The 24,565-nt window shown below is 36.5% G+C and overlaps 1 protein-coding gene and 1 pseudogene across 3 annotated transcripts in view; both read left to right on the top strand.

Annotated features, from left to right (window-relative positions):
• Positions 1-1,339: 1,339 nt before the first annotated feature.
• LOC141506558 (NADH dehydrogenase [ubiquinone] 1 alpha subcomplex subunit 12 pseudogene) lies at positions 1,340-3,228 on the top strand (annotated as a pseudogene).
• Positions 3,229-13,265: 10,037 nt separating this feature from the next.
• TRAPPC6B (trafficking protein particle complex subunit 6B) overlaps positions 13,266-24,565 on the top strand; it is a 25,918-nt gene continuing 14,618 nt past the window's right edge. For 2 of the 3 annotated variants that reach the window (XR_012473916.1, XM_074213425.1), the window contains exons 1-4: positions 13,266-13,499; positions 17,137-17,204; positions 18,518-18,635; positions 20,816-20,899. Coding sequence is in view for 2 of the 3 variants with exons in the window: in XM_074213425.1 (XP_074069526.1) it covers positions 13,419-13,499; positions 17,137-17,204; positions 18,518-18,635; positions 20,816-20,899 (351 nt within the window). In the remaining variant the exon portion in view is untranslated. The remainder of the gene's footprint in view (positions 13,500-17,136; positions 17,205-18,517; positions 18,636-20,815; positions 20,900-24,565) is intronic. The other variant, XM_074213424.1, reaches the window with a different exon arrangement.

Here is a 24,565-nt window from a genome sequence, read left to right as displayed (position 1 = left end):
AAAATTTTAAAAGAAAAGTATATTAAAAATAAATAATCATTAAAAAAGGGGAACATAAAAGTTATATGCTATTTAAGGATATTTAAGGTACATCAAGTCTTTTTTCCACCCAAAAGAAAAATGTAAAACTTATATAAAAGGGGTTTGGTCAGTGAGGTGGGGTACAGTCTTTGGAGCATGCAATGCATTTCTTCCTATTAGGTCTTAACCATTAGACTAAACCCTTGGGTTACAAAGAAAGGGGAAAAAAATCAGTCCCTGTTCTCAAGGAGTTCAAATTTAATGTGGGAAGACAATGAGACAATATTTATATACTCATTATGAAGAAGGAGAGAATTCCAGGCAAGGAGGTCATCAAGTGAAAATGAACAGAACCAGGAGATGAATTATTTTATGTGATGAATAACTAGGAGTCCAGTTTCACTCTATCACTGAATACATAGAAAGGTGTAATGGTAAGAAGACTGAAAAGGTAAAAAGGGTTTGAATTATGAGGATGAAAGTCAAAAAGGATTTAATAATTGATTCTGGAGGTTATTGGGGGACTTTAGAGTTTGTTGATTAGGGAAGTAATATTGTCAAATCTGAGTTTTAGGAGTTTTAATTTAATAGCTGAGTGGAGAGTACAATAGAGTGAGGATAGACAGGGCAAGGGAATCAACCAAAAACCTAGTGTAAAAGTATAGGCATGAGGGTGATGAAGGCCTGCACCAAGGTGTCAAGAAGAAAAGGGGGGCTCATACTAGAGATGTTACAAAGGTAGAAATGATAGGACTGACCACTAATTGGATGGAGTAGGGGGAGGAGTGAGACAGAGTAATAAATCTTGGTGAGCCTTCATCTAGATATGGGTGATGCAATAGAGAATTCTTCCTGCTTCCGAGCAGGAACTGTTTCCTTTCAACTTCAAGATTTAATTTACTGCTAAGATAGAACTAGGTATACATAACAAAATATATACATGAATAGATGAAACCTCTCTTTTTTCCCTCTTTTTCCCTCTTCTTTCTCTGTCTCCTCCCTCTGTCTCAGTCTCTGTCTCTCTGTCTCTCTCTGACTCTCTCTGTCTCTCTCTGTCTCTCTCTGTCTCTGTCTCTCTCTGTCTCTCTCTGTCTCTCTCTCTCTCTCTCTCTCTCTCTCTCTCTCTCTCCCCTTTCCTCCCCTCTCTGTTGCTCCTTTCTCTTCCTTCTCTCTCATGATAGCAGATAAGAGAATACTTTGGTTCCAGAGGTTTTTGTGCTTCAAATATTGTTATATCTTCTCAATAAATATCCTTTTGTAAAAATTAATTGGGGGGCAGCCTCGGCTTCCGATGCGGGGTGGCCGCGGCTGGGGCCGGATGGAATACCTGCGGGTGCTGAGCCGGGGCCTGGGCCAGGTGAGTGGCCACGGAGGCATCTTCAGCTACCTGCGCCAGCTCTTCAGGGTAAATGACATGAGTGTTGGCACATTAGTAGGGGAAGACAAATATGGAAACAAATATTATGAAGACAAGAAACAGTTTTTTGGTCATCATCATTGGGTTATCTATATTACTGAAATGAATGGCAAAAATGCATTCTGGGATATAGATGGAAGCATGGTACTCCCTGAATGGCACCGGTGGCTCCACTGCATGACCGAGGACCCTCCAACAACTGTCCCACCCACTCCTCCTAAGTTCATCTGGAAGAACCACAAATTCAACCTGAGTGGTACCCCCGAGCAGTATGTTCCCTATTCCACTACTCAGAAGAAGATTCAGGAATGGGTCCCACCTTCAACACCTTACAAATAGACCCAGCTTTGTCAGATGATAGCGGATGCCTGTGTAGATTGTACATTTGATGGTTAAATCCTTAATAAAGTTGCATTGTGTCTTCAGAAAAAAAAATTAATTGAAGCTATTGGTTAATTGATATTGAAGAGATAGCAACTGGTTTTAAGATGATATTGAAGAGATAACTGGTCAATTTGAGGAGATTATAACTGGAGACAATATTGGGAAAATGCATTGGATGAGGCTTGTGAACTATAAGATTAGAGAAACTTTCCATAAAACCACCTATCAGAGCTAACTTTAGAACCTTGAGGATGAAAAGTATCCTTTTTCTGGGCATCCAAACTTCCAATAAGAGGATTTGGGAAGAGTGTGCCTAATGTCTATATGAGCTCCACAGATAAAGATTTAAGCATGGAAACTGTAACTACTAATATGCTCTCCTGGGAGGTTGATTGTTAAAACATCAAAATATGAGACATTTAAAAAAAAGATTCCTGAGTCAGTATTTCAACTTGACCATGGGTCATGTACTATGCAAATGTCTATGGTAAACCAGAGCAGGGGTTGAGCTCTTCTTCTTGATGGTCATCTTCTCTAAGAAGCTTTGTGAGTTGACTGTTGTTCATTTTTGAAGAGGACCAAAATGACATCACTATATTGGAATGAAGATGTAGTATGTTTGACTGATTAAACTAATTTGAGTACAGAAGGCTCTACTATAGATCAGGCACAAAAAGTCCATTAAGAACATTTGGTGTGAAGATGTCCAAATTTGCACATTTCATGTTTCTTTTGAGCTATTGTAATTCTGTTTTGTTTATAGACAACAGTTCCTTCTTTGATGAAACCATATCATGATGAACAAGCTCCTCTTCCAGCATGTCCTGTATCTCACAATCGATTTTAGAGTTCTTCAAAGACCATGAATGTATCCTTGTATCACTTCTTATGATTTCCATGGAAGAACTTCCCTGTATAAATTCTCTGTAAAATAGTCTTTTTAGGCAATTATACTTTTAGCATTTGAACAATATGGCCAGCCCATAAGTGTTGTACTCTGCAGTTGAGTTTGAATGCTTAGCAGTTCAGCGCAAGAAGGAACCTTAGTGTCCAGACCCTTGTCTTGCTAGGTGATCTGCAGAATCTGTCTAAGAAAATTTGTTTTCTTTGTGTTAATCATTAGCACAACCAACAGAGAATTGATCCATATTTTGATGTATCTCAACTTCAGAGTGTGCGTCTGACAGCATCATAGAAAACAATATGCTAAAAAGGCATGGAAGCTAGCTCACAACCTTGCTTCACTCCACTGGTGACTGGAAAAGCATAAGAGTATTATCCAGAACCTGGTCAAGAAACTAACAAAAAAATAATGATGGCATCCAAATTTTGCCTTAATTTGTTTTCTTCACCTGAAAATTGCCTTTGATAATATCCTTATAAATTTGACTCAGTTCTCTCTATACTGAGAAATGAGGCCTTTATCAGAGAAATTTGTTTTAAAAATTTCTCACTAGGTTTCTGCTTTCCTTCTACTGACTGCATTGGTTTTGCTTATATGATGCTCTCTATCTCTTATTTAGTCATAAATTCTTTCCTTGTCCACAGATTGTCATGTAAACTATTCCATGCTTCCCCAATTTGCCTATGGTATCTGCTTTATGTCCAAATCATATAATCTAGTCTGCTATCCAGTTCTGTTTTGAAAGAGTTCAACTCATTCATATTCTCAATTATTATTGCTGTGTACTTTCCTCCTTCTAGGTCATGCCAATTTATCCATTTCTCTCTCCTTTTACCTTAATCCTCTTATAAGTTTTGCTCTGACCACCATCTCTCCCAGTCTGCCCTCTTCTTTATTAGTTTCTGCCCCTTCTTATTTTCTTCCTCCCCTACTTCCTACAGGAGAAGAGATTTCTATACCCAAATGACTGTCTTATTCCCTCTTTGAGCTAATTCCAATGATAGTAAGGTTCAAGCATTGCCCACCATACCCCAAATCTTGCCTTTTACTATAATAGTTCATTCATGCCTCTTTTATGTGAGAGTATTTATTGCATTCTTCATCTCCTTTCCCTCTTCTCACAGTGCATCTCTCTTTCTCACCCCTTAATTTAATTTAATTTTATCCCATCATATTCAACTTATATTCCCATCTTATGTTTAGGTATATTCTTTCTATCTGATTGGAATGTAAACATTTTAACTTTGTTGATTCTCTTAGGATTTCTTTTTCTTTTTTTTATTCTTCTCTTGAGTCTTGGATGTGAAAGTCAATTTTCTATTCAGCTCTGGTCTTGACATCAGAGAAACTTGAAAATCCTCTCTGTTATTAAATATTTTTCCCCTTGAAGGGTTATGCTCAGTTTTGCTGGGTAGGTGATTCTTGGTTGTAATTCTTTGCCCTCCAGAATGTCATATTCCAAGTCCTCTGCTCTTTTTATATAGAAGCTTCTAAATCTTGTGTAATCCTAGGTTGTGGCTCCATAATATTTGAATTGTTTCTTTCTGACTGCTTGCAATATTTTCTCCTTGCCCCAGGAGCTCTGTAGTTTTTCTGTTAATGTTCTTGGGAGTTTTCATTTTTGGGATTTCTTTCAGGGGGTGATCAGTGAATTCTTTCAATTTCTATTTTACCTGCTGGATCTAGGATATAAAGGCAGAATTCCTTGCTAATTTCTCACAATATAATAACTAGATTATTTTTTTTTAATTTATTTAAGGCAATAGGGTTATATGACGTGCCCAAGGTCACATAGCTAGATAATTATTAAGTGTCTGAGGTCAGATTTGAACTCAGGTTCTCCTGACTCTGGGGCTGGTACTCCATCCACTGAGCCAACCTAGCTGCCCCCTTACATTTTTTTTTTACTTATGGTTTTTAGGTAGTCCAATAATTCTTTAAATACTTCTTTGATATCTTTTCTTTCTGTCTTTAATTGGCTGTTGCTGGTGTTCTTTTTGTTGTTGTCTGTCCTTCATTTTTTTCTTTTTTTTGCTAGGCAATGGGGTTAAGTGACTTGCCCAAGGTTACAAAGCTAGTATCCGAGGTCGGATTTGAACTTGAGTTCTCCTAACTCCAGGACCAGTGCCCTATCCACTGTGCCATCTAGCTGCCCCTAGATCAATAATTCTTAAATTATCTCTTCTTGATCTGTTTTCCAGGACAGTTGGTTTTCCAATGAAATATTTTACATATTCTACTTTTGTTTTTCATTCTTTTGATTTTTTTAAATTGTTTCTTGATGTCTTATGGAGTTAGTAGCTTCCACTTGTCCAATTCTAGTTTTTAAGGAATTATTTTCTTCAGAAAGATTTTTTTTGATTCCTTTTCCATTGACCACTTCTGCTTTTCTTCAGTATATTTTTGTGCCTCTTTTACCATTTGATCTCTTCCAATTTCTAGAGTATTAATTTGTTCATTATTTTTTTACTTCCTTTACCAAGTTGTTGAGTTTTTTCATGATTTTGTTTCATCACTCTCGTTTCTGATACTAAAGTAACTTACTATGAATAGTTTACTTTGTTATTGTTGTTATTTTCTCCTTTTTCAGTCTATTTCTTGACTTTTGGCTTCATGTTAAAGTTGAATTCTGCTCCTTGGGTGGTGTGGGCATTGTCCTAAATGTTGGGTTTTCTGTGCTGCTGTTTTCAGATCTAGTTCTAGGGGTTTATAAGTTTTTGGTTCTTCTAAGTAGGTATAATCCAAGGAAAGGTGTGGTCACTACTTTCCTGACCTATGCTCTAGTCTATATGCGACCACAAGCATTCTTTTCCACCCCAGAAATATGTCCAGAGTCCCTGCTTCTAATAGAGCTCCTCCTCACTTTGGGACAGTGACTTGGAAACTCGACTGGGCAAAGAAACAGTGATGTAATCTCCTTCTGACTCCTTTATGGATTGTGGACTGAGAGCTCTTGAAGCCATAGCAACTGACTCAGTCCCTCCCAAGATTGACTGGCTTGCTTAGATGTGGCCTTCATTGAACTATGCTCCACTCTTACCCCAGTGAGACAGACCAACCTTCTAAATTGTCTTGGCATCTCTAAGGTACCACCTCATACTTCTCAGACTGGTCAATTTGACCAGATCAATATTGGAAGGGATGTGGGAAATCTGGGACACTAATGCATTGTTGGTGGAGCTGTGAACTCATCTAAACTTTCTGGAGTGCAGTTTGGGATTGCACCCAAAGGGCAACAAAAATGTGCATACCATTTGATCCAGCAATACAACTACTGGGTTTATATCATGAAGAGATGATGAAAATAGGTATTTAAAGCAGTCCTGTTTGTGGTGGCAAAGAATTGGAAATTAAGTTGAATGTCCTTCAATTGGGGAATGGCTTAACAAACAGTGGTATATGTATGCCATGGAACACTATTATTTCATTAGAAACCAGGAGAGATGGGGATTCAGGGAAGCCTGGAGGGATTTTCATGAACTGATGATGAGCAGAACTAGAAAAACATTGCACACCCTAACTGCAACATGGGGGTGATAATCAACCTTGATGGACTTGCTCATTCCATCAGTGTAACAATCAGGGACAATTTTGGGCTGTCTTCAATGGAGAATATTATCTATACCCAGAGAAAGAATTGTAAAGTTTGAATAAAGATCAGAGACTATCACCTTCAATTTAGGGGAAAAAACTGTTATCTTATTATGTAATTTTGCTATCTATTATACTTTATTTTTCTTCCTTAAGGATATGATTTCTCTCTTATACATTCAACTTAGATCAATGTATACCATTGGAAACAACATAAAGACTAACAGACTGCCTTCTGTGAGGGGTGGGAAGAGGGAAGCAAGATTAGGGGAAAAATTGTAAAACTCAAAATAAATAAAATCTTTCTTTAAAAAAAAATAAAATAGGGGCAACTCAGTGGCGCAGTGGATAGAGCACCGGCCCTGGAGTCAGGAGGACCTGAGTTCAAATCTGGCCTCAGATACTTAATAATTACCTAGCTGTGTGGCCTTGGGCAAGCCACTTAACCCCATTGCCTTGCAAAAACTAAAAAATTAAAAATAAAATAAATTGCCTTGGGCTAGAAAATTGTTTCATCTCATCCTTTTGTTGGTTGTGCTGCTTCAGGATTCAATTTTAGGCACTATTTTAATGTTTTTGAGGAGAATTTGGGGGTGTTTCAGGCAAATCTCTGCTTTTATTCCCTTATGTCAGTCAATTAAGTTTTGCAGATAATTTCAATAACTTTTTTTTTAAGTTTTTGCAAGGCAGATGAGGTTAAGTGGCTTGCCCAAGGCCACACAGCTAGGTAATTATTAAGTGTCTGAGGCCAGATTTGAACCCAGGTCCTCCTGACTCCAGGGCCGGTGCTCTATCCACTGTGCTACCTAGATGCCCCAATTTCAATAACTTTTAAAGAAAAGAAATCTCTTCTTTTCCTTCCTCCACATGCACACATGGCAGGGGACTCTGATAACTATTTCTTCTACCAGAAATAAGAAGCCAAGTTGAAAGAAGTTAAGAAGTAAGTGAGAGGAAAGAAAACAGACACAATAAATCTGGGAACATTTTCTAAGAATTCAGTTGTCAAAGGACACATTTTTAGATTGTGGGAAAAGAAAGGGGAAATATTGAAGATATGAGAGAAATGGGATGATTGTGAGCTGCTTTAGGTCATTGAGAGGATGGAATCAAATGAGGATAGGCAATGGTGAAGAAAAGAGCTACCACCTCATCAAATTGGAGTAAAAGAAAAAGTAGGAGTTGATGTCATGGTATTTTGAGTAAAGGAGAAGAGGGAATTCTGAGCTAATGGCCTCCATTTCCTAGATAAAGTGTGAGGTGAAGTATTCTGCTGAAAGTGAATTGCAAGTGATAGTGTAATAGCTCTGAGGGGAAAAGAAAAGATTGGAATAGCTTGTGTTGAAAATGGGATAGAGGATTAATTAGATAATAGTAAAAGAATTGCCTTACTATAAAGAGGTACCAGTTGCAATTAGACAACATCAATTTGTTGTCTAAAAAAGAGAACACCGGCCCTGAAGTCAGGAGGACCTGGGTTCAAATTTGACCTCAGACATTTAAAAATTACCTATCTTTGTGACCTTGGGTAAGTCATTTAACCCCATTGCCTTGAAAAAATAAAAACAAAAACAGACAAAAAAATAAATGCCAACATGGTTTGGTGGCTTCCTTCAGCATATGTTCCCCTTAGAATATAAGCTCTTTGAAAATAGACTCTTTCACTTTTCTATTTGTATCTTCAGAATTTAGCTCAATACCTTGAATAGTGCTTTATTCATTTGTTCTTATATCATACTCTAGGGTTTAGGTATTTTATCTTGATACAATCTAGTGGCTGTTAAAAACCTACACAAACTAGACTGAAAGTCATTACTAAATTGTGCCTGCTTTTTATGAGATAAATTATAACTATTAATCATCCTTGAATTAGATATCTCTTGGTGAAATTCAAATATTAATATTATATTATCCATGGGGCCGGCTAGGTAGCGCAGTGGCTAGAGCACCAGTCCTGGAGTCAGGAGTACCTGAGTTCAAATCTAGCTTCAGACACTTAATAATTACCTAGCTGCGTGGTGTTGGGCAAGCCACTTAACCCCATTTGCCTTGCAAAAACCTAAAAAAAATTACCTTTTTCCATCAATGCTGGGATGTTTGTCTCTCAACTCTTTTTTCTATTTAAATATAATTAGTGGGTAAAGTCTGGGAGTGAAGGAACAGAGAAGAGTCCTGCAGCAAGAGAGTAGAGTCTACAGAAAAAGAGGAAAGACCTAAGATATATTTGTTACTTCATCTAAGATTGGAAGATACTATAAAGTGTTGCTCTGGCTATCTGGAGAAACTAAGAATTTGTTGACTTAAAGAACCATTAGAAGACCATAGGAAGGAGAGAGAGAGAGAGAGAGAGAGAGAGAGAGAGAGAGAGAGAGAGAGAGAGAGAGAGAGAGAGAGAGAGAGAGAGAAATATATTATTGAACTCCTTGCCTCCAATCCAGTGAAAAGGAACTAAGATGGGACTTATTAAGAAGTTCACTGACAGAGGAGTCTTCATAGGTCAATAGGGATTTATATAGATTTTAGGAACTAAGGGTTACAAATTCCAAGATTTCAATTTCATTTCTCCCCCTTTTACTAAAAATTTTCCTCTGTACTATTGGGAATTGTATCTTTGAAAATGAGAAGTAGGTCTCAGTAATTTGAAGAATGAATAAATGATGAAAAAGTATTTATTAAATTTATTATATGTTAAACAACTGGAGTCTCAAATACAACAAAAGACAAAAATGCTGATATCAAGCAGCTAGTATTCTAATGAGGTAAAATCAAACATTGGAGGAGTCAATTACATGGAGGCACATTTTCTGAGCTCTGAGATAAGGAAGAGATAAGTGGAATCAAGCTACTCAGGCTTCACAAGTAGTTAGAACTGAAGAGAAAGTCACTAGGTTGATAAGCAATCTTCACAAATCTTCATAACTGACTAAAAAAACCACCTGCCAAGAATAACTATGATCTTGACCAACAACAACAACAAAAAAATTAGAAATTTCTTGACTAATATATGTTGACCTGGATTTTTTCGTTCTAAAAAAAAAAGATGTGGAATCCCTGAGTAAACCAGTGGCAGCTGAAGGAAAATAGAAGGTAGGGGTAACACTGGAAGGTGGAACAGCGGAAAGGTGAGCCACAACCAAGGAGCAAGTAGGCACAGAGTTATGATAAGGAAAAGCAAACTTGGATTTATTTCATAGATATTATGAATCATACCCATCAAACAAACAAGCTAAATTAGTATTGAATCCAAAAATATTGTGATAATGAAGATACAATTACAAAGGATGAAGCAAGTCCTATTCAAAGGAATCTTATTCTAATGGAGAAGATATTGACATGAAAATATATTTGGCATAAACATAGAGTTACTAAATACAAATGTTATCTAAAATTGTATACATGGTATTTTCAGAGGGTGGGTACTAGCAGTTAGGAGAATCAGAAAAGACTAAAATCAGATGATTTTGCCATAGGTAAGGAAGAAATACATTTTAGGCATGTTTGATAACCATGAAGATGGGAGTTTGACTATCATGTGTGAGGAACAGAAAAGAGTGGATTAGAAATGAGGAAAAATCTCCAATGAGGCTGTAAAAATAAATTGGAGTTAGGTTGTATAGGTCTTTAAAAGCTGAACAATGGACCAGAGCAGGAATATGAAAACTACAACTAGCTCCACACTCCCACCAAAAATGGGGAGGACAGTGAAGGACATAATTTGCAGATTTTGTTCCAATAATTTGAACAAGTCAGAGCTTGGATAAATATGGTAGCTGTGTGAGTGGAAAGAAAGGCTTATATAGAAGAGCTATTAATTAATTGTGCAGACCTAGAAGCATGGATCACCTTTCCCCATCCCTTTTAACTCCTCCAGAGGCAACCTTCTAGAGTCATCCTAACAGCTGATCATCAGCAAGGAAAGTTTTTCCATTGGGACATTTTGTATGTACTCTTTCTGTTTCAGTAGCCTACTTTACCAGGCAGTAAATGAACAGAAACAGAGAATGCCTGCACATTTTCTAAAATGGAGACCTTTGTTTATGTCATCATGAATTTTCAGATGCAGGGTCACCAAATAATTATGTGGATAGTTTGTATCTTCCTGATTACTTAATAAAAGAGAAAAAGAGAAGACTAATTAATTTAATATTTAATCTAAAAGTATCTCCAATTAATAGCACCCTCCATAGTTAATATAATCAAAGTTAAAAAAAGATAGCTTAGATATGGAGGTATTTATACTTCAGTGAAGAGCAAAAATGTGTTAACACAGAACACATCTGATTATGCCTTTATGAATTATAGAATTTTCATTAATTGAATTAGACCTATGGAGCTTAGTGAAGATGAACTATAGTCATGATAGCCCTTAAAAGGCTGAGCTCTCTAGCTCTGAGAAAGTCCAGGACAGTAGAAATTTTGTAGTAAATTAACCCAGGAACGGGGAAGGGAGGAGTGATTTTCTCTCCTGCTTTTGAGAAGAAAAGAAACATGGTTTCCAGAAAGGCAGCAACTCAGGGAAAGAAATAGCTCTAAACATCAGAACAATATGAAGTCAACAAGAGAACCAACCACCAATTGGAGGGGAAATTAGTTCTTGCTGATGGGAGCTGACTTCCTGAGAGGAGAAGATTGAGGCACTCCAGCTTAGTGACCTCAACTTGTTCATATGGACAGTAGGCACACTGAAGCCCTGCTATAACCAGAGAAATGAGTTGCCTAAGCACATTTTTTCCTATCACTGTACTTAGTTTGTAAGTTTGTGTACTAAGTCTTCCTATAGATGCAGCTTGTATTTGTAGGAGAGTAAGTACCAGGTTCATGGAGCTGAGAACATTTTGTAGCCCTTGTTTTTACTATGTTATCTTGGTAAATATCTTTCCTTTGAATCAATTGTTATTTCTATTGACTCACCAGGGGACAGAATTGAAAATTTATATAAAAGACAATAAAATCAATAAACTAATTTGATTAAAAAACACTCCAGGGTAAATTCCTACACTGTCGGAAATAATTTAGAAAGAAAGGTATTAAAATTAAGGAGGTTTGGAGAATCTCGCAGAAGGTAGGACTATACTAAGATTTGTTAGGGAGTTGGGGAATCCAGGAGATAGAAATGAAGAAATTTCCAGGCATGGAATTTAGTCATTGAAAAAGTTTGGACTTGGACAGCCTACTGTCACTAGATCTCAGATAGAAGTAAAGTATAAGTTGAAAAGGTAAGAAGGAAACAGGTTATGGAGGACTATTTTTTTGAAAGATTTTATTTATTTTGAGTTTTACAATTTTTCCCCTAATCTTGCTCCCCCCCCCCCCAGAAGGTAGTCTGTTAGTCTTTACATTGTTTCCAGTGGTATACACTGATCTAAGTTGAATGTGATGAGAGAGAAATCATATCCTTAAGGGGAAAAAATATATATAAAAGACAGCAAAATTACATAATAAGATACTGGGTTTTTTTTTTAATTAAAGGTAATAATCTTTGGTCTTTGTTCAAACTCCACAGTTCTTTCTCTGGATACAAATGATATGTTCCATCGCAGATAGCTCAAAATTGTCCGATTGTTGCATTGATGGAATGAGCGAGTCCATCAAGGTTGATCATCACCCCATGTTGCTGTTAGGATGTACAGTGTTTTTCTGGTTCTGCTCATCTCACTCAGCATCAATTCTTGCAAATCCTTCCAGGCTTCCCTGAAATCCCATCCCTCCTGGTTTCTAATGAAACAATAGTGTTCCATGGCATATATATATATACCACAGTTTGCTAAGCCATTCCCCACTTGAAGGACATTTACTTGAATTCCAATTCTTTGCCACCACAAAGCGGCTATGAATATTTTTGTACAAGTGATATTTTTAACCTTTTTCATCATCTCTTCAGGGTATAGACCCAGTATTGGTATTGCTAGATCAAAGGGCTTGCACGTTTTTGCTGCTCTTTGGACGTAATTTCAAACTGCTCTCTGGAAAGGTTGGATGAGTTCACAGCTCTACCAACAATGCATTAGTATCCCAGATTTTATGGAGGACTTTAAAAGTCAAATATGGTATTATATATTTGATACTGGAGGTAATGGGGAGCCACTTGGATTTTATTGAATTTGGGGGTATGTTACATAGTCAGACCTGACTTTTAGGAAAATCAGTATAACGGTTGAGGGAATCTGGATTGGAAGCCACTTGAATGGGGAGGAGGGAGACCAACCAGCGGAATTTTGCAATAGTTCGGTGTGAGGTGATGAGGTCCTGCACTGTCGGAGAAGAGAAGGAGGGAAATAGGGAGAGATATTAGTAAGGCAGAAACAACAGGTCTTAGAAGCTAACTGAATATGGGACTTAAAGGGTAGGAAGTATGGCAGACAGGTTTCAAGCTTGAGGAAGGATGGTAGGGAGGCAGTAGGGAGAAATGGAAGAGGGGAGGATTGCAGGGGGCAGCAAATAAAGATTTCAGTTTTGGACATGTTGAGTTTAAGATTTCTATAGACTGTCCAATCAGATGTGACACTGGAGGTCAGAAGGGAGGCTGTGTTATTGTTCAGTCTTGTCCAATTTGTGAGTAATGATGAGGGGAAAAAAATAATTCTTGATTGAAAAAGAAAATAATAGGGGCGGCTAGGTGGCGCAGTGGATAAAGCACCGGCCCTGGAGTCAGGAGGACCTGGGTTCAAATCCAGTCTCAGACACTTAATAATTACCTAGCTGTGTGGCCTTGGGCAAGTCACTTAACCCCATTGCCTTGCAAAAATTCTAAAAAAAAAATAGAGTAATACAACAAATAAAGGAGAAGGGAAGGGCAGAGAGCGCAGCCGCTGACCATAGAGCCGCAGGGATGGGGGCTAGAGGAGCCGGAAGTCGCTGCCCTCCCCGGGGCGGGGCCGGCTGGCGGAGGTGGTGCCGAGCGCCCGGGCCTGCCTCGGGCTGGGCCGCGCCAGCGGCTGGGCTCCCGCCCGCGCCGGCGCCTTGGAGGCGGTGAAGCCCCCGCCCTGCCCGCGGCCCGGGCCTCCTGGTGCAGCGGGGCGCAGCGGCGGCCCCGGGGGCGCCGCAGACGTGCCGCCCCGGCCTCCGCCTTAGGGCCCCGGGCCCCCCGAGAAGAAGCAGGAAATGGCGGACGAGGCGCTCTTCTTGCTTCTACACAATGAGATGGTGACGGGCGTGTACAAGTCCGCGGATCAGGGGGAGGTGGTGAGTGGCCCCTGGCCCGGTGCCCTTCCTTCCCCGGGCCCTCTCCTTCGCGCCTTTTTACTCCTTTCTTTTTGTTGTCGTTTTCGGCCGGTCTGCAAACTTCACACAAAATCACCTCTTCCCGCCCTGCCTCCCTCGACTCTCGACCTCGTCCCGGCCCCGGTCCCGGTGGGTCGCGGCCCTACCCTGCAGACCCGCTGGCCCCGGGCCCCGGGCCCCGCCCCTGCCTCGAGCCCCCACCCCGCGGCTCCGCCCGTGCCCGCTCCCCGGCCGCATTCAGCGATCCCCCCTTAACTTCGCCGCTCCCCACCCCTCCGGTCTTCTGACTCCGTAGTCCCCGCTAAATGCCGATTTAGCCCTGTCCTCCGAGTGCAATAGTTTTATTGTCCTTTATATCTGGGATTCTCTTCACCTGTGTCCCCTGGTGTCTCTGGCTGGCTTCCTTCAAAGTTCAACTAAACTTGTACTGCTGCTTCTTAATATTGGTTTCTTTTCCCTGCGACTGCTCCCAATTTTCTGGTAATATGCCGTGTTTATAATGTTTTTGTTTCCTTGTTAAACTGTGAGCTCTGAGATCAGGGACCTTTTTTTTTTGCTTTTCATTGTACCCAGTACTTAGTATTCTTAACACATGGTAGTCATTTTAAAAAGTCTAATTAACTGACTGTGGTTGGCCTATTGTGGACTTTACCTCAGTCCATTCTTGATCTCACCCATTCTTGACATGCCTGCCAACAGACCTTTCTTTTGAATTCCATTGATTATTGGGCTCTCAAAATGGTACTTTCTAGTCAGTTATTTATTAAGTACCTCCTAGGTGGCAGACATTGGAGACAAAAGGAAAGACAAAAAGTCCCTTCCCTTAAGGATATTAATAGGGGAGACAATATGCAAACAATTATAAAAATATATGTATATATATATATAATGATATATATCTGTAACTATAAGAGAAATAGCTATGGTAGGTAATATACATTCTCTATAGTACAAATATAGATAGGTATAGTTATGATAGGTTGGACCAAATCTCAGAGGGAAGGTACAGCATTAGACAGATTTGAAAAGATCTCTTAGAGAAACTAGAATTTGAGTTGAGTCTTGAAGGAATTCAAGCATCAAAAATAGAGAGGGAACCTATTCCAATAATGGTGGATATCTAGTGAAAAGGCAGAGTGTCCTCTTCTTTTTATAGTCTGATACAGTCAAACATCATCTCCCTCCTAATCTATTGGAATAGTTTCCAAATTTATACCTTTACCTCAGAACTCTCTTATCTGTCTTCCACACAACTACTAAGGTATAAGTGTGACCCTGTTATTCTCCTACTCAATAAACTAAAGGGACTCCTATTGTCACTTGAACCAAGTATAAACTCTCACAAGTTGGTCTCAACTATCTCAAGACAGCTTTTCTGGCATATTAAACATTATTCCCTTCTATAATCTGGCCATAGAGCCATTTTACTGATTTTCTTATATCACATTACCTTTCTGGTCTCTATGTCTTTGTACTGACTGAGCTTTTTAACTCCATATTATTAATGGTGGTAATATAATCCATTCTTTAAAAACTCTGTTCAAGCATCACCTTCTACTTGAAACCTTTGTAATCTCTCCAGATGCTAGTACTTTTCCCTCACAGTTACCTTGTATTTAGTATATATTTATAGCTACACATATATGTTTTCTCTTGATACAAGGTAAGCTTCTTGAGGCAGGGACAGTTACACTTTTTTTTTTTGTCCCTGCCATTGTCATGATACAGGATATTTCAGAGATGACCAAACACACCTTGATATCTCCAAAAAAAAATGGTTTTTTTGGGGACTAGTTTTGAAAGTTTTTATCTTTCAAAGTTCAGTTTAAAAAGTTAAAAATAATTTTAGCCAATAAATACGTTTAATAAATTTTAATTTGAATTATATATATATATGTATATATTACAGTATATGTTTCTAGTGCCAAAGTTGATGAGGCCCAAAACTAGGGTGGATAGATTTGAGTAGAGAGATTTGAGATATGTGGAAAGGTAGAAACAACGTGGCTAGTATTAGATTTGTGATGCTGAGGATGACCCTTTACAGAAATAGGGAATGAGTAAGAGGGATAGAATGAGGATAGGTTGAGGAGAAAGACGAGTTGTCCAATAGATAACTTACCCATGTGCTAGTGGAGCTCATAACAGAGCTTAAGGCTGAATTTATAGGTTTAGAAGTTAGAAGTATAGGGCAGCACAGTGGATATAGCACTGGCCATGGAATCAGGAGGACCTGAGTTCAAAACCGACTTCAGACATTTAATAATTACCTAGCTGTGTGACCTTGGACAAGTCACTTAACCCTATTGCCTTGCAGGGAAAAAAAAAGAAGTTAGCAGTATAGAAATGATAGTTAAGTCCACGGGAGTTAATGAGGTAGGTATGAAAGAGGTAGTGTGTAAAGAAATGAAAAGAACCTTGGATATACTCACAGCTAGTTTTTTAAATTAAATTTTGTCAATCTTATCTTTTTTAAAAAATATTTCTGTTTTGGTGTTTAATTGATATTTTTTAATTTGTTCACTTTTTTAGTATTTTTTTTAGTTGCAGTTCCAGTTCATTGATCTGTTTTTTCACTTTCTCATTAATGAAAGTATTTAGAAATAAATAATTTTCCCTAAGGACTACTTTGGTTTCATCCCCAAAATTTTGGTATGTTGTCTAATTGTTGTCATTATCTTTAATGAAATTAACTATAATTTCTCTAATTTTTGTTCTTTGGCCAACCAATTCTTTAGGATTAAATTACTTAAGTCTGAAGTTGATTTTTAAAACTTTTTTCAGTGACCCTTTAAGTAACAATATATATTGCACTGTGATCAGTATATGCATCTATTCTGCATTTGTTTGAGGGGGTTTTGTGTATGACATGATCAGTTTTGGTAGAGGTACTATGCATAATTGAGAATTTGTATACTTCTTTATATTTACAATTTTTAATCATGAGAGGGCTCTCATATCTAATTTTCTCAAAATTCTATTCACATTCTTCACTTCCTGTTTATTTTTTAGTTAAATTTATCAAGGGCTGATGAGTAAATTGAGGTCCCCACTCTCAGAATTTTACTATTTATTTCTCTTTGTATTTAGAACAATACCACTAGGTTCATATATATTAAGTATTGAAATTAACTTATTGTATACCTTTCATCAGAATGTAGTTTACTTCTTTTATTTCTTCTAATTAAAGCTTCTCTCATTTGGGAGATAGGAAAACTATTAGTTGAAATAGAATAGAGTAGGGAAGGGGAATGATTCATTCTTTTGATAATTACAGTACATTGTAATAGTTCAGAAATGTAAAATATTGAACCTAGGTATCTTTTGAATGTCATTGACTAAAAACAGTTTTAGAAATGTAAATAATAGAAAATTCCCTTTTGATGATTTTCTATAACCAATTTCATTTTTTAAATGAGAAGGAAAATTTAATAACTTAATTAAAGTTTTGAAAGAACTTTTTTTATAAATTTTGGTGGTGGCTAATCAACATTTTTAATTTGGGGGATTAGTTCAAAGTTCTGGCCAGAAACTTGGAAATTAGATTTTTAATTTATTAATTCCTAAGATTCAGACTCTTTTTTTTTTTATTTTGTAGGAAAATGGAAGATGCATAACTAAGTTGGAGAACATGGGTTTTAGAGTGGGACAAGGATTGATAGAAAGGTAAGCTCAGGAGTAACTAGGTGGTGCAGTGGATATAGCACTGGCCATGGAATCAGGAGGACCTGAGTTCAAAACCGACTTCAGACATTTAATAATTACCTCGCTGTGTGACCTTGGGCAAGTTACTTAACCCCATTGCCTTGCCAAAAAAAACCAGACAAAAAAAATAATTGCCTTCAAGAGGGAGAGAATTCAGAAAATTGAATTTTAAAAAATGCTATAAAAAAAGAAAGGTAAGCTCAGTTTGAATAATAATGATAATAGGAATACAATAACTGACATTTTAGGTAGTGCCTTGCAGCTTTGCAGTCTATTACCTGATTTCATTTGAGGTGGGTACTAGGTATTATTACCAAGTGTTATACTCATTTTACACATGAGAAAACAGGATCAGAAAGTTCATTTGACATGTCCTTGTTCATATAAGTGATAAGAGGCAGGATTTTCTGAACTCTGGTCTCTCCTGACTCCAATTCTAGCATGTTTTCTATGGTACACTGCTGACTGTCTTTATTTGGTTATAAACTAAAATGACTCATCTTTTAAAAAAGAGCACTGTTGGCAGGCTTCTGCGAAACTACTTCTACCCAAATCTTGCAATTCTTCTTTTAAGTTTTCGCTGAGCTATATATTTTTTTTTTTGTGCTGAATGTGTTAGATATATTTTTCTCAAAGTTGTCCAGTAAAAATTGTTAGCTGAAACATTGTTTTGTGAATAGTTTTTCCCCTGAAAATTGGTCTTGGTGAAGTTTTGTGCTTTTTTAACTTTAAAGTCCAGAGGATCAAAAATACTTTGTGAAACATGTTTAGGCATAGAACAGGTTCTTAAAATAAATTTTCATCAAGGCTTTGTTATGTGCTCTGATATTTTTCTATTCATAATTATGTTTCACAACCTTTTTGATAGTTTTTATCGTTAAATATTTAATACTTATACATCATCTCCTAATTTTGTTGTCCTACTAAACATTTTTATTTTATATATATACCTAGGAATAAATAATATCTGAATGTTAAAGTTTAAGCTATAAAACTGATATGATTTTAGAGCGTGTCTTCCTGTTTTCAAAATTTCAACCATAGCATTGAAATTTTAATTGTGACATAAATTGGAATCATGATATAAATTCTTTTTCTTGATATTTATCACTATGACATTTGAAATATTACATTTAGTTTTAATGCATAATTATAATGATTTAAATAAATATCATATACAATTTTTTCTTTTGGAAGTTAGATTCATGATTTATCTATCTCATTTTCTTTGGAAGAAAATATTCTGAAGTTATGACACTTTTTTATCTTTTTAGGTTTACAAAGGACACTGCAAGATTCAAGGATGAATTAGATATCATGAAGTTCATTTGCAAAGATTTTTGGACCACTGTTTTCAAGAAACAAATTGATAATCTGAGGACAAATCATCAGGTATTATACAAATTAAGATTTGTTTTATATGTCATTTTACCTTATTAAAACAAATTTATTTCTGTTTATTTGCATTATTAAAATATTAAAATGTTTAAAAAACTTGTTTCTTTTAACTTTCAGATTGTGTTTTTTCACTTTATATTAGATTTAATGAATCATATTTTTTTGGTCATATGCCCAAAGAAAGAGCAAAGGAAAAAATCTTTAACTATGACAAGATTTTTTTTTTTTTATTGAAAATGGTACGTTTCCATATATATTTTGCTGAGAGGTGGGGAATGGTTCATAGGTGTGGAACATTGCTTATCATGGCAATTTTTTTTCAGTTTATTGATTAATTTTGTTAATTTTTTTTTCCTTTTTTAAAAAAAATTTCCTTATAAAGAATGTCTCTCTTGGAGGGTTCAAAGAGAGAGACAGAGAAATCTAGGCAATGTAAAAACAACTGATATCAGTAAAAACTTATTTTTAAAAAAATACTTTAAAAATCATCCAAATTCATTGTAAGAATTACATAGGTAGTAGGATGTTCTATTAGTCATTATATTATTTGTGGTAATATTCATAATCTCAAATAAAAATCTTAAATTTTCAGGGCAAGAAGATAACTTAGAGAAAAACATAAGAGTTGAAAGTGAATGCTGGACTGGACAGCTAGGTGGCAAAGTGGATAGAGCATTGACCTTGGGATTCAGGAGGACCTGAATTCAAATCTGGCCTTTGATTTTAATAATTATATAGGTGGGCCAGTCACTTAACCTCACTGCCTTACAAAAACAAACAAAAAAAAAGTATATGCTGGACATGGGTTCAGAACCCACCTGTGCTGTGTGACCACGGAGTCTCCTCAACAAACCTTTGCAAACCTTTAAAGGATTTATATAAGTTATCAGCCTAGTTAGCCATTTGTTAAATATCTCATTTTTTTAGGTGAGAAAATAATCATTGTCATCTTTTATAGTTCATGTTTAGGGGTAGGGAAATGGTATCAATGGGAAACATTTTGATACATCTTAAATTTTCTCCTTTTATACTCCTTATCATTGTATAGGGGTAAAAAAAAGGATAGAATAGACAGGTTTCACTTTGATTTGAAAGGTTTTCCTCCTATTATGTTTTTACACATAACAGTTTTCATCTTAGGAATGTTTAAAAAAAGCTGATTAGTAAAGTTAAGAATATTGAAGAAGACTTAAAACAGTTATATTCATTTTCTGTTTACCAAGCTGTTACTCTTAGCTATTAACCATATATGACAAAGCAAGATTGTGCCTCCATTTAAAATAAACCCATGCTGTTTTGTAAAATGTAAGAGTTATTAAATAGTGGGATTGGCTTATTTTCTTAATTGAATAATTTATATAACCAATTACCTCAAAAGTTACCAGTATTATGATTAGCAGGTATTAGAACACATTAATACTCTATCATTAAATATTGCCTACTGCTTCCAAATTTTCAATTGCATTTTCATATATTTTCTTTGATTTGAAAAGGGTGTTGCATCTTTTGAAAATGCCTCCACACGGGTGGCTAGGTGGCGCAGTAGATAAAGCACAGGCCCTGGAGTCAGGAGTACCTGGGTTCAAATCCGGTCTCAGACACTTAATAATTACCTAGCTGTGTGGCCTTGGGCAAGCCACTTAACCCCATTTGCTTTGCAGAAAAAAACAAAAACCTAAAAAAATGCCTCCACAGGGTAATTGATAGTGATTTCATGAACATTAAATTTCTACTCATGTATGAGTCAACCTTATCTTGGATAGAGGGATAGCAGGCCAGCCAGATATGGAGTCAGAAATGCTGCTCAGAGCCCTGGGCACATTAGCTGTGACCATATGCAAATAAGTCCAACTCCCTGTCTCTGTTACTGTGGTAGCATTCAACAACTTAAAAGGATTGGCTGTATCATTGCAGGGAGTTACCACACTAGGAGTTGCTAATATCTTTTAATTTAAAGGTCCAAACCAAAAATAAAATTAATATGGATATTCAGCACTGATAATAGTGGGTAGCATAAGTAGCTAGTCTGATCTAAAAAAAAATTATTAAATGTTCTTTGATTGTAAAGTGTTTTCTTAAACTTTTAAAAAGCATAATCATTTTTTTTTGTATGTTTCAGAATTCTCAAAGAATTAAAAAATAATGATCAGAGATTTCTTTTGTTTTGGGGACAGGGCATCTATGTACTTCAAGACAACAAATTTCGACTCCTGACTCAGATGTCTGCAGGAAAACAGTATTTAGATCATGCACCAAAGGTACATCATAGAAGACTTAAGGATCTCTATTTTTTATAACGACATTTTATTTTTTCAATTACATACAAAGATACTTTTCAACATTCACCTTTTTGTAAACTTTTGAGTTCCACATTTTTCTACCCCCCCTCATCATGTCAGTGAGTAATGTGATAGCTATACAATCATGTTTAACATGTACTGCTGAGAAGAATGAAATCATAGTCATCACACAGTATTGCAGTTACTGTGCACAATGTTCTAGTGATTCTGCTCACTTCACTCAGCAAGTTCATGAAAATCTTTCCAAGGCTTTTCTTAAGTTTTGTACACTCATGATTTCTTATAGAACAATAGTCCTTCATAGATATATGTGTATATATATATATATATATATATATATATATATTCATAAACTACAATTTATTCAGCCATTTCCTAATTGATGCCAGGTATCCTCTCAATTTCCAATTCTTTGCCACTACAAAAAAAAAGAGCTGCTATAAATATTTTTTGTATATATATTGGTCTTTTTCCCCTTTTTTATTATCTTTTTGGGATACAGACCTAGTAGTGGTATTGCTGGATCAAAGGGTATGCACAGATTTACTGCCTTTTGGGCAGAGTTTAGGTACCTCTATTGAAAAAAATGTTATATTTGAATGGACATGTTCAATGCTAATTTTAGTACATTTGTGAATTTAAAATAGGATAAAGATACTTTAGTCTCTAAGACTCAAAAAAATTACTCATGCAAAATAATTTGGTTTTAAAAAAGGATTAACTCCTGAGTTTAACTTGGGAGCCTAGGCATTAATTAGCAGACTTTTCATGATGTTGCATAAAATAACAATTTTTGGAGTCCTCATAGAATTTAAACCTGAGACATAAAGGTAAAATTAAGTGAAATGGGTAAAAATGATAACTAATATAAAAATAGATTTCTGAAATATATTCTTTGAAAATTTAATTAAATGTTTTTTAAATGATTTAAAAACTTGGGACATAGAAGTAAAGCTGTTTCTAGACCTCTCATTTTACATATTTTGAGGAAACAAAGCCGGAGAGGTCAAATGTTTTGTCCATGGTAAGATTAGGAATGATAGATAGCAGAGCCAAGATTCAAATCCTCTGATTTCCAAATTCAGTTTTCTTTTCACCGAGTCAAGCTCTAATATAATCATGACATTGATGTGATCCTGGATTCTCAAAGGCAATGCTAGTGGAGCACAAACTCTATAGTAGGTCTTCACTAATCCAGAAAGTCCTTGAGTAAAGGTCTGGAACCTGGAGTGAATGTTTGCTTTCTATCCTCTGTATATTTTAGAAATGAGTCCTTTGTCAGAAATACTAGTTGTAAAGATTGTTAACCCAGAATGTTTGCTTTCTGAAGGCTAGACTAGCCAAATTGAGAGGAGCACATAACTTACAAGTAATTAATTTTTCCACACATGAATCTTGTTATATATATAGAATTTGAAATATAGAGAAGGAAGACATGTATTATATAGAACTTGAAATGTAGAGCACAAAAAACCAGAAGAAACTAGAAGTGAAATAGCTTAGATTCATAGTTTCATACTCTTTTCATGTACTCCACCTGTTTTTTTTTACAGGTTAACATACATGTTTATTAGCTTCTTCTAAGCTCTGTGGACAAATACATATGTTTGGGGGATCCAGCTAGGAACTGGGCTCCCAGAGTGAAACCTTGGAAGACATGTTTGTAGGAAGTAGACTAAAGGACTATAAAATTATTGTTGGCAGTCAATGAGATATCACAATACATTTTAGTTTCCTGAGTGAGGATGCCTGTCTCATGTTACAAAGTCAGGGATCCCCATCAGGGTAGAAGAATGCCTTATCCTGACTTTGGAAATCAGGACCTATAGATTTCCAGAACATGAGGGACTCTCTTCCCTTTACAAGATAATTTGTGTCATCCCATGACTGTTGTTAATAATGGGGGTTTTAATCAGAAAAGTAGTCATATGAACCTTTTGTTTTCTAAGGAGGAAGCTGACATCTTTCACTCAGATTTATAATTATTATTAGCAGGAGAGAAGCAGACAAAAAAATTATATTTATCACATATAAAATACTTTTCAAATCTTAAAAGTCCTATATAAAAATTGTTATTTTCAAGGTTTTGAGTTTAGAATACAAAAATCCATGACTCAGAAGCAGTTTTGAGCTCAGATGGATCAGTTTCAATCTTGGGAGTTTCCTTTCCAAAAATCTCTAGGAATATCTAAATTTGACTCATTTTACCCCCACCTACATTTCCCTATAAGAATTTCATTCATGTCATGACTAAAATGACCAAACAACTAAAGTACTACCAAAAATTAGAAAAGAGGAGAGAAAGGGTCTTAAAATTACACACAATACCTTAGGCTAAGAAGGCATCACCTTATTCTGACATTCAGGGACATCCAACGCTGTGTTCCTATTTGGGGTTTTCTTGGCAAAGATATTGGGAGCAGTTTGTCATTTACTTCTTACAGAAGAGGAAATCTTGCCCAGGGTCACATAATGTCTGAGGACAGATTTGAACTCAGGAAGATGAATCAGGTCCAGCATACTAACACTGCACTTTATCATCAAAGTGGGGTTCATTATATGTCCATTATGCTTTGGTTCATTTTCTCCATTTCTGTTCTATTTCCTAATGTTCCTTTTCTTATAATTTTTTTTCTGGCAGATTGTTCTCAGAGTTCTCCCATTCAGAAACCATTTGCTTTACTTTGCATAGCATCCTCTCTAAATTGAGTAGTTTTATCAAAAATCCTTTTAAGTTGATCATCACTCTACTTTTCTCTTCCACCATCTGTTTGTTCTGACCAACAAATCCCTTCTCTTTTTGAGAGTTTCCTTCCTGCCCTTCTTAGGAAGCCAGCTAATAAATTAAGGACAACCTTCCTCTGGTCCTGGAGAAATTGCTTGACTTACAAACTCCCACATTTACATATTATATAACTAATTCATGGTCACAAGGCCTCTCTTCATTGTAGACTTAATATCATTTTGTTGTTGTCCTTCATTCTTGAAGATCATGATATCATGTCATGCACTGCACATCATTTGGATTAAAGTGAGGGGCTCAGAGCTCGTCCCCCACCAAACCGGAAGTTGTAACGTTTGTAAAACACGCATTAAGGGGTGCGGCCCGAAGCCCCGAGGGGAAGGGCAGCTGGAGGCCTCGATCCCGCCACCCCCATTCCACGCGCCGCCACCCCCATGCCATGCGCGGAGCCCAGGCCTTCCACCTGTTCTTTATGTTTATATTTTTTTATTTTTCCAATTATATGTAAAGATTATTTTTAAGTTAATTTTTATTAAAGATATTATTTGAGTTTTACAATTTTCCCCCAATCTTGCTTCCCTCCCCCCACCCCCCCACAGAAAGCACTCTGTCAGTCTTTACTTTGTTTCCATGTTATACCTTGATCCAAATTGGGTGTGATGAGAGAAATCATATCCTTAAAGAAGAGAAGTCTAAGAGGTGACAAGATCAGACAATATTTTTTTTTTTCTAAATTAAAGGGAATAGTCTTTGCACTTTGTTCAAACTCCACAGCTCCCTATCTGGATACAGATGGCACTCTCCTTTGCAGACAGCCCAAAATTGTTGCTGATTGTTGCACTGATGGAATGAGCAAGTCCTTCAAGGTTGTACATCACCCC

The sequence above is a fragment of the Macrotis lagotis genome, chromosome 1 (assembly GCF_037893015.1).
Source record: "Macrotis lagotis isolate mMagLag1 chromosome 1, bilby.v1.9.chrom.fasta, whole genome shotgun sequence".
In the NCBI taxonomy this organism is placed as follows: Eukaryota; Metazoa; Chordata; class Mammalia; order Peramelemorphia; family Peramelidae; genus Macrotis; species Macrotis lagotis.
Note: the sequence above shows the minus strand (reverse complement) of the source record. Positions and strands in the feature narration are given on the sequence as shown.